Source organism: Acromyrmex echinatior, chromosome 1, assembly GCF_024713525.1.
Source record: "Acromyrmex echinatior isolate Ae372 chromosome 1, ASM2471352v2, whole genome shotgun sequence".
Taxonomy (NCBI): Eukaryota; Metazoa; Arthropoda; class Insecta; order Hymenoptera; family Formicidae; genus Acromyrmex; species Acromyrmex echinatior.
The window spans coordinates 10,832,448-10,843,069 of NC_141852.1; the positions used below are offsets into that span (position 1 = coordinate 10,832,448).

General features: G+C 34.4%; 1 protein-coding gene across 8 annotated transcripts in view; it reads left to right on the forward strand.

The window, feature by feature from the left end:
* LOC105145994 (SET and MYND domain containing, class 4, member 2) overlaps window positions 1-9,460 on the forward strand; it is a 56,151-nt gene extending 46,691 nt beyond the window's left edge. For 7 of the 8 annotated variants that reach the window (XM_087410198.1, XM_087410187.1, XM_087410181.1 and 4 more), the window contains 5 exons: window positions 1,052-1,173; window positions 2,093-2,554; window positions 2,909-3,110; window positions 5,508-5,723; window positions 7,094-8,631. In XM_087410198.1, the coding sequence (XP_087266324.1) occupies window positions 1,052-1,173; window positions 2,093-2,554; window positions 2,909-3,110; window positions 5,508-5,723; window positions 7,094-7,409 (1,318 nt within the window). In that variant the 3' untranslated portion in view covers window positions 7,410-8,631. Of the gene's footprint in view, window positions 1-1,051; window positions 1,174-2,092; window positions 2,555-2,908; window positions 3,111-5,507; window positions 5,724-7,093; window positions 8,632-8,708 lie in introns of those variants that run through there. The other variant, XM_087410200.1, reaches the window with a different exon arrangement.
* Window positions 9,461-10,622: the final 1,162 nt, after the last annotated feature.

A 10,622-nucleotide genomic window follows, 5' to 3' on the forward strand; every position in this document is an offset into this window, starting at 1 on the left:
ACATGGATTTTTTAGACGTTACACAGAGAAAAATGTGAAGTGATGTGTGCTAGTATTCTAGTAAATCTTATGGAATTGGCAGGTCCATGTACATTGAAAAAATACTAAATTTTAATAAATATTTGTTTGAACGGTTCTAAGTGATTATTTACTAAATGAAAAAATATGAACTTATTTGATACAAAAACCTTTAATTTAATTATCTTTTTTTATTGAGTAAATATTTATTTACTATAAATAAATGTTTACTTAGTACTATTCAAAAAAATATATATTAAGATTTAATAAGTTTTTTCAGTGTGCAGACAAGCACCTACTTATATAAAATTTACTTTACTTTTCTAGTAAATATGAGCGATCGTTATGTAATTATATTGTAAGATACTTTTTATTTGTTTCATAAAGTAAATTTTATATGCTACTATAATTTGGTACTATTTCTTAATCTATAAATTACCTTGCACACTCAGTAAAATTTATTTTATCGATGAGTATTTCTTGCTTAGCGTTGACAAAATTTATTTTATTACGCGGTAAAAAATATAAGTATATAAAGTTTTAAGAGTTGTTCGTGCTTGCACTCTTGAGAATAATATGATTTACTTTACTATAAGATAATCACTTGAATGGATTAATTGTAATGTACTTTTTACTTTACATCTCCAGTATTTTTTACTTTCAGGCAAGTAAAGTCTGTCATAAATTCAGCAAAAATAGCCAGAATATTTAATAGACTTATTTGTAAAAGACTATCCATTTTTCTCCGTGTAATTAACTGTTTTTTATAAATCTGTTTGTATGAATTCTCTTCATTTTATAAATTAACTTCCGGATTCACGACGTTTTACAAAGTGATTTGAATTCGTGAAATCGTTCGTTACATTTGAAATCTATTACTCGAGATTGTTGATCGATCTAAATTTACCTGGATTGAATCTCGCACGACGATAGTTTCTTTTCGGCCTTTATTCATCAATTTACATAATTCGCTTTTTCTGGACTAACCTTGTTCTTCTTTCGATCGATTTACGAATATTTGGACAATTTTTAGGCTAAGAGCGCCGGTTGGATGCCCGAACTGCAGCTGCGTTGCCTTTTGTGGAAAGAAATGCAGAGAAGTCGCGATGGCGACATATCATAAATACGAGTGCAAAGTCCTGGCGTTGCTGATAGGTAAGAGCATGAATGGACAATGTCGGTATAATGTATACAACATTCGATAACGAATGTAGTTTCAGCGGACATTGCAATAACAGAAGTAATTTTAGTTTCCCTGCCTGTCTAAACTTAAACGGATTTAAACTTCTGTTATAAGTTCACGCGATGTTTGAGATTTTAAGATTAAGTGACCATCATATTTTTCATAAAAATGTTCTGAAAAATAGAGTCTATCAGAGATTTGCTAAAATATTTTTTAAATCCAGTATAACTAAAAGTTATTATTGATGTCTCAATCAATGTTTTTTCTTAATAAAACCTTATATAAATTTTTTAAGAGTATCATAATATTTATCGAATGCATTTGATATGGCAATTAAAAAAAATACCATTGTGACAATTAAAAAAATAATAAACGATATTAAGATTAGAAATAGAACCGTTTACCGTGAGTAAATCAACTCAATACGAAGAAGTGTCAATTATGGTTAAAATTAAATTAATACATGTATTTTTTAATAAAAAAATTTATCTCAGAAATGATAAATTTATGAGATAATATTTTTCGCAATAAGTTCGTTATAGATATCTTTAAGGTATAGATAGTTTTAAGATAACTGTTAGCATAAAATCAATGTAATTAAATTTGGAGGGATTATTAATATTTCAAATTGATTGTTTTAAAAGACCGAAACTAATCTGCGCGTAGTCATTTCTGAGAAAATTTACATATACATATTAGCCTAACATTTAACTTTGACAGTAATTGGTGCGTCTTCGTATTTAGTTAAATAATAAACGTCATCATAGTTGTCGAGATATTTTTTTCACTAAGTAAAAGCTACTTTACACACGCTTGGTATTATCTCGAGTATCCTACGGGCCAAAACCCTTATAAGGTAATTACAAGCCGCTCTTAAATTCCTTCCCTTAGGCTCTGGCATGAGCGTGCTCAGCATGGTCGCTCTTCGGATGGTAACACAGGAGGGTCCACGAAAGTGTTTGAAGATCTACGAGGAATTAAAGAAGAACGACGTGGAAAGGGTCGCGATGCTTTTGGCGGCTACCTCTACTACGACGCCGACGGCGACGCCGGATACACACGACATGAAATCGCCGGTGAGCAGTAAGTCAGCCAAAAGAAGAATCAGACGGAGAAAACTCAAGGAATCTAGACGAGAGGAAATTAAGAAGATGGAGGAGATGATGGAGGAGAAGGGCACAAAAGAGTCCCGCGAAGGCGATGACGAGAGCGTCGACGTGGCTCCGTATAACTTGGTGACGCACGCGGACAAACGGACGAGCAGAGACTTTCTACAGAGATCGCTGATGGCAGCCTTTCTGCTCAAATGTCTGCAGAGAGTCGGTTTTTTCGCAAACCCCACGCCGGACGATGGTACTTATCAGCGGTCACTTTACACCCATAACATACGCCGATTTCTTCTCGTGGGGGCTGTATTTAACTTTCGGAATAATTTACCGAATCGTGAGTAGTCGAGAGAAAGAGGAGGTGAAAAAATGTGCTTGCTCGCACGAAGGGTGAATTTTCGATTCAGCAGATTCTCCGCACGGCGTAGCGCGGCGTTCGGCCATTCGCGCCGTAAAACCGTAATTTTAACAGCGTTCAGTGGAAAGAGTCGCGAAAAGTTTTTGCCGGGAAGTCAAGAATAGGGGGGGAAAAGAGAGAATAGAGGAATGCACAGAACGCGGGGGAGCTATACTAATATCGGAAACTTTGGCGAGTTCGCAGAAGTCCCGGGCGTCGAGGAGGTCACCGTGGCCGCCCTGCTGCTGAGGAACCTGCAGCTGCTCCAATTTAACGCCCACGAGTTTTTCGAGACGCGAATGAGTGCGGAGCATCGATTTCATGGCAGTCGTCCGGTCTACCTCGGCGTGGCGATTTATCCCTCGGTCGCCCGTTTCAATCACGACTGCTATCCCGCAGTGACGAGGTAAGCAAGAGGAAGATACGTTCTTCGGGATGTACGTCTCTTTGTGGAAAAAAAAATCAAGCTTTTTGCTGAAGAGAGGTGAGACTTAATATAATCGTCACGAGCGATTGGTTCGTCGTTGCTCTCTTATGACCAAAGATAATATCTTCACTGTTTATTACAGATATCAAAAGAGTAATAGTAACTCAATCCTTTGAGTTAGATAACATTTCGTCAAAATGTAAATCAATCCATTTCTGTGGTTAGTTTCAAAGTAAACTACGTCCAGGTTAACGTACATGGAAAAAAAATGTCGCTGCCGCAGCTAATCTTGGTTTGTTAAAATATATTTGCTACCATAATTATAAATTTATAAATTACGAAATAGTTTGTTGTTATTGCTACAATATATCACAAGGTATCACAGCTAAGATATTAGCTATTATATCTATATTTTGCCTGTCTATATTTTACACCTACCATTAATTATCACATGCAGTAACAGCAATTACTTTCTTTTTTCCGTGCACTAGTAAATAATAAACAGAATTCGATAAATAAAATAATTGACTAATATTTTTTGATCTAGTAAATAATAAACTAAATTTGTGAGTCAAACTTAATACATTTTCTTGAGTCAAATTGTTTAACTCTATTGTTTTTTTTAGTTAAATTAACAGCGTATTGAGTGGGAGTAGTGGCAACTATAGAAATGATAAAAATAACTCAAATAGAATACATACATAATGAATTTAACAGTTTTCCGAGAAAAACACTTTGTCTTAAGACACGTCCAACTTTTACACACTATACGCACGTCGTCTTGTCAAACTTCGCGTCCCAGCGAAGTGCACATGGCTCGACCTGATTTGCATATTAATAACGTAGCCGTGTTAAAGAGCACACCGCGACGTAGATCGACGTGAGAACTAATTAGTATAACCAGACGGTACACAATCGCTGTGTCATCACGTGCGAATTATTAATCGACCCGCGACCGCCCGCAGTCTATTAAACGAAGTTTCTCCGAGACCCTTCAACAACTTCCCGCATTTTGTCGCCGGAAAACTCCTTTGTCTTTTCGCCAAAATTTTCTCACTTTCATCGAATTTACATGAATTCGCGAGCTTACGGGAAACTCACTAAATTGATGGACAAACAAAATAATCCCTTGTGAATTCGATTTGTTTAAACAAATAATTTTAACGATATGCTCAAGAGACAGCTGTTCGTTTCGAAATAATTTATTTAATGTATCGAATCATTTAAAAGGCGAACAATGCAATTGGAGAATTAATTTCTCCTCCTGGGGAATATATTGATGCTTCTATTGCGAATCTATTAACGTTAATTAAGTACGTGAATTTTCGGGCAGCACTAAAGCGCGTCTGTGATGACTTCGTGGGTCGCGGCCATTATACGCGAAATTACACCAGCGCGCTCATTATTCCGTAATGTCACAAACTCGTCTGCACTACTCGGCACAAGCGGAAATTGTTACTGTTCACGTTATTAACGTCGTCGGTGCTATTGTGATGATTACGATTATTATTTCATTGCAAAGTGATTGCGCGTCGTCCCCTTTTCATTTTTTGATTTATTAACTGGGATACTTGGTAATAATTTCTATGTCGGATAGAGAGCTGTTAACAATTTTTAACACAATATTTGAACGCATTTATTGTACACTTGATTAAAATAAAAATATCTAAACAATAAAAGGAATCTACGCTGTATATTTATACTGAAAAATGCAAAATGTATAAAAAGTACAGTTACAGGTATTAAATTTATAATTTCATCAATTATGTCCCATTTGAGTTATTTTTAATCATTTCTAGTCGCTACTGTTTCTATTTAACATGCCGTTAATTTAATTAAAATAATGGAGTAAATCTCAAGAAAGGTATTAATTTTATTCAAATTAAGATTGTCATGTATTAAATATGTTATAATAGAATATGAATGTCATTTACTTTGAAACTAAGCAATTCAATTACAGAAATGGATGTAGTTATTTTGTTAATCATATATTATAAATTAAAATATTTTAAAACACTTTCAAGTATAGCAGAATATTACTTAAGGAATTGGTTTCAATTTAATCATTAAATAATCAACAATGTGAGTATATGTTAAACAAAATAACATATTTAGTGTCAAGAAGTATATGTATATACTTTTTATAATTTTCTTGTAAATATTTAACGCCCTCCAATTTAATTTACTATTTGAATTTGATATTTTTAATTTCTTTAAAGTGTGTTACTATCTATATATATAGCAAATTTTTTAGTTATAATTAATTGACATAGTTATCATATATCGATTTGTACTTTACTTAAGGTGGTGCATGTATTTTCATTATGGCGTTACTTAACGAGGTAAGATTGGAATTCTCCTTTTGCCGAATCGCAGATACTTCATTGGGCGACATATCGTAATAAGGGCTATACGCGGTTTGGGGCCCGGCGACGTTATTGCCGAAAACTATGGACCGATATTCACGAAGAGGACTCTCGCCGAGCGTCAAAGGACACTGACAGGAAGATATTGGTTCCAGTGTACGTGCAAGGCCTGCCAGGAGGATTGGCCGTGCTTTGAGAATCTGACGAACGATTCTGTCAAGTTGAGGTAAGTCCATTTAAATTCTCTGAGATCAAGCTCATTAACAAAGTAATTTAATTTAATTAAACGAACGATTGTATCGGCGCTTCACTTAAGTCTCTCTTCGGTGAACGTCTCCATGTCAAGAAATTAACAAAGTAATATCTATTGGAAGTAATGCAAAGAGTTACTCATTAACGATGTCCAGAGATGTACACGCTTTGTTGCCGTTTTAATACAATTAACAGTTTCTTTCGTTTAACTAAATATGTCCGACTTAAATGTCCCGAAAAAAATCGAGAAATATAATGGTGGTAAATCACAGTAACGAGTAAAAGCACAAGAATATCAGACGAAAGAATAACAAGAGCGAAAGAGAGAAGGAGAGAGTGAATAAGTGAGAGGGAAAGAAGAGAGGGAGAGTGATGGAGAGTGAAAGAGAGTTAGAGATGTTTTTCGAGATCGTTAAAAACCGCAACTCCTGATGAGGTGAGTTTCCTCAAAGGAAAGAAGCGTTTGTACCGTAAGGATGCTCCTGTCGTCAAAGGTACTTCTGTTCGTCGTCATAAGATTCTTATACCAACTCCAACGACACGGCCAGGTGCTTTTATCAGTTTCGCGGTAATTTTCTAGGTAGTGGCACCACTACTCGTTACGTTGCGTCTCTTACATCAACAAAACGAGGTGCCGCTTCGCTGACGGTATATGTGTATTTCTCTTAGAGGAATAAACCACGGAGTTCCTCTTTGAGGACGTCGGACAAAAGTTCAATTACGAATAATTATTTCATCATCACGCTAACGCAAATGTAATTCTTTTAAGTTGCGTGTCTTCGTTGATGTTTCAGCGGTTGCTTCTTTGGGATTTATATAATACCGACTAAAGCATTTTTACGTTTCACATTTTTTATGATGCTATATTCTTGATTACATTTGTACGAAGTATTAACGAATCGAATAGAGAACAAGATCACGTTTTGCAAATAATCTCAAACGGAGTTTGCTTCATTCTAATTTTTTGTGATTATTTATGAACATACATAAATGATACAAGAAATGGAAGACTTGCGATAAAAGATAAATTTTCTTTTACTGAGAAGAAAAAAATCGATTCTTCAAATTGTTATCAAAAGAATTACGATTGTAAAATTCTTCTATGAATCAAAGATACTAAGACTATTATAATTTGTATTATATTTTTTAACGTCTTAAAATTGATATCACTTCTGATAAAGGAATAATTTTGGAGATTAATTACGAAAGATACGTCAAATTTTCTGACATAAATTATAATTCGATTTGATTTCAATTTGATTTTTATCGATAATAGCGTAATAAAATTTTCGTGACTTGAAGAGAGACTTTGTAAAATATTCTTTTGACGTTTTTCTTCTCGAGGTGTCCTACGGTAGGATGCGGCGGACTGCACTTGCGATCCCGGCAGGGTAAGCCGATAAAATGCCCAGACTGTCAAAAGAAAATCTGCTTGGAGGATCGGCTCGCGTGTCTACGGGAGTGCGAGGCTCTGTACGAACGTGGATTGGCCAGTATGGAAAACGAAAGGGTCGATGAGGCGATCGAGACATTCTGCGACGCCCTGAAGAGATTCCACCAAGTCGCCTGTCCACCGCATCGGGACACACACCTGGCTGAAATTGCTTTAAGCTCCTGTCTGGCTGACTACGGGAATACTTGGCGACCGGTGGCGCTTTGAAGAACGCACAGATGGAGAAGGAAGCTGACTTGAACGGATCCTGTAACCATGCGGGTGACCGTGGCGGCAGTTCTCGAAGATGTCCTTCGAATAAAAGAAGAACGCGTTTGATCATAGGTCATGGACGTTGGTCGAGCCAATTTGGCGCACACTACGACACGTTGAGACATACCTGCCCAATATTCTATATCTTATTTCAGACAAAAATTTATTATTTGGAAACATTTTTGTTCTAATCGATATTTCTCGAATCCAGTGAATTTGAATATTTTTTTCAATTACATAATAAAAAATTGTTTATATTGAATGTTCTTCTATGTTTTCTAATTGGTTATATTGAAATTTTTATGAAGTAAAACAACTATTGCCTAAGATACATATAAAATGACAAAAGAATATCAATTAAGAGTATAGAGATTAGAGTTTCATGTTTCATTTGAATCTCTCTCTCTCTCTCTCTCTCTCTCTCTCTCTCTCTCTCTCTCTCCCGATAATTGTTTTTGTGTTTTTAATTCTTTAATCATTTTAAAGATTACATTCTATACCATCCAGTCTTTCAATTGGTTTAAGATCTAATAAAGATATATGACTGATCATTTCATAGGACTATTGCTAAATGCACGTTATAGAACTTAAGTACATTGTTATTATTTATATTTTAGTTATTTATATTTAATCTTTTTAATATTAGCTTTTATTGAAGATTGCTAAAAGGTTAGCCAAAATATATATATTATTTTTATATCATATTTTTAATATATTTTAAATTTTGATAAAATGTTTTTTATATAATTATTTGATCGTGCAAAACTTACAACATTAATTTTCATTAGTCCATTCTCATCATTTCTTGATATATTTAGAATTCTTATCTTGGGAATTTATTTATTTGTTAATATTTACATAATTTTAAGTAGTATAATCTTATTCCTCGAATTTTAATCTTTAAAATGAAAAAAAAATTATTTTATTACGTAATAAAGATGCATTAATTTGAAATACACCGAAGACACGAATATCAATTAAGGAAATTTCAGAGTGAATACCGATTAGAGCGCAAGAATGTAATAAATTTACATGTCTTTACTCTAACTTTAGCATTGATTGCCTTAAAGAAACTGAGATAAGATAATGTGCTGAAAGTGTTAATCAATAAAATTTGAGCAATACACTCTTTTTATCTTTGTAAAAGTGATTAATAAATAATATTTCAATTAAATAATTGAATAATTCTTCCGATTTAGATTATTCAAAATCATTATGTACTTGAAATTTTTTTCTGTGGCAATTCTTTTTCAGATTACTACAACTTCGCGTGAGAGAAGAATGTTATCTTTATTGCCTTTATAAAATCGCCAAGCAGTGTAATAAAAACTTCCCGCAGAAGAGGAGGATATAGAATCGAAGGATTCTACTTGCTGCGCGAACGATGTCACGTCGCTCGCATAACGTCGTACAATTTGCACGCGTTATTACCCGCCTATACATATACGCACCGCACTGCGGCCTCTTGTATTCGCGACGATTATCGGCACACGGACGGGAACAGATAGCGATAATTGATATTGCGAGCGTGAAACGGCTGCGCGAGTAGATGTTCGGTATCGGGGAAATTAGCGGCCGAGGCGTTTACCGAGGCGTCGACCTGGAAGCCAACTTTTTTAATTTCGCTTGCACACAGCACAGGCAATCAATTGGTTCATCCGAGATCTCTCCTGATTGCTCCTTCGCTGTGTGTATATCTTATAGATGTATATGTGTGTAGTGCACGTTTGCACGGTGTATCGTATCTCTATCTGTGAAAACATACGATCGGGGAGTTTCTGATAAGTCGTATGGCTTTTTGCTTCTACATCTTTCTCTCGTGTTCTACCGCGGAAAGCATGGAATTCTGCCAATCTTAACGTTAAGAAATCTTGTCGTCTTGTTTAACAAATTACGTTTACTACTTGGAAGAAGTATTTACAACAGACCCCCCCCCCCCTGCAGAATGTCAAAAATTATTTACAGCGAAATAATAAAATACAACGTCTTTCATTTTCCATCTACAACTTTTGTTACATTATAATATTGAAAGCATATATTTTTAAATTCCTTTTACATTCTCTCCGGTTGTTTTTTTTTTTTTTAATAAAATGTAAAATTATTTAGTAAAATAATTTTTCTTTCGAATATGCGAACGACGTTCCCTCGATAGACCGTATATTTATATATATTTATCATCACGGTAAAAATGCGTATACAGACTACCAAATATATGTAATGATTGCGTGCTCACGTATGGCATATATTATATATATATATCCGGATTAAAAGACTCCAATCCGACATAATTCATTAATCTTTTTCTTCTATTCGTGACAATCGCTGGATGTTCTACAACGTTCAGCCGTTATTTTCGAAAGTGCATTGCGCAATATGTCGAAAATATGATAAGTATATCAACGAATTCTCAAACTATTTTTATAATCATATAAATATATATATAAAAATATTTTTTCAAAATATAAGAAATTGCTAATATTTAATTCTTTTTCTTTTTTTTATATAATAATAAACATATCTAAATATATTCATTCCTTCGCTTTCTCTCTCTTTAACTCTCTTTCAACGAATATATCTTTATTTCCTCTTAAGAACACAAATTTTGCGGGGGGCTTTCAAATAATGCGAACAGATCTTATGTACATATTATTGATATTTTATGCTTTAAAGCATTTTTGCTTTAAAGTTTAAAAGCAGTACGAAAATAAAAAAAGAAAATATTCCTCCTCTATGCGTAGAGATTCACGTAGATAAGACATTTTGTACTCCAGATATACGTAGAATTTAACATAATCGTTAAGTATGTAGGAATTTCACTCGATGGGCGGATCGGACAATTTATAATTCATAATGATGAATCTGTAATATCATAGTAGAATCCGTTGTGTCAATTATGGTGTTGGGTATGATTACTGCTGATCGTTGCTATACGAGATTAACGCTGGGACGGAAAATTAATTTATATATCTTGCGAAAGGTGATTAAGTGCCGCCGTAATACTAGTATTATTGGAAATTCTCCATGACGGGAATGCATTATATACCTATAACTTCTACCGAGCTCCGATCAACATCACCGCGTGAAATTACACATATGTGAAATGCGTACGTACAATTCCGCCGGGATCTCGTCAATTGCATTACCTCAGAAATTCCTTCGTGGCGGAAT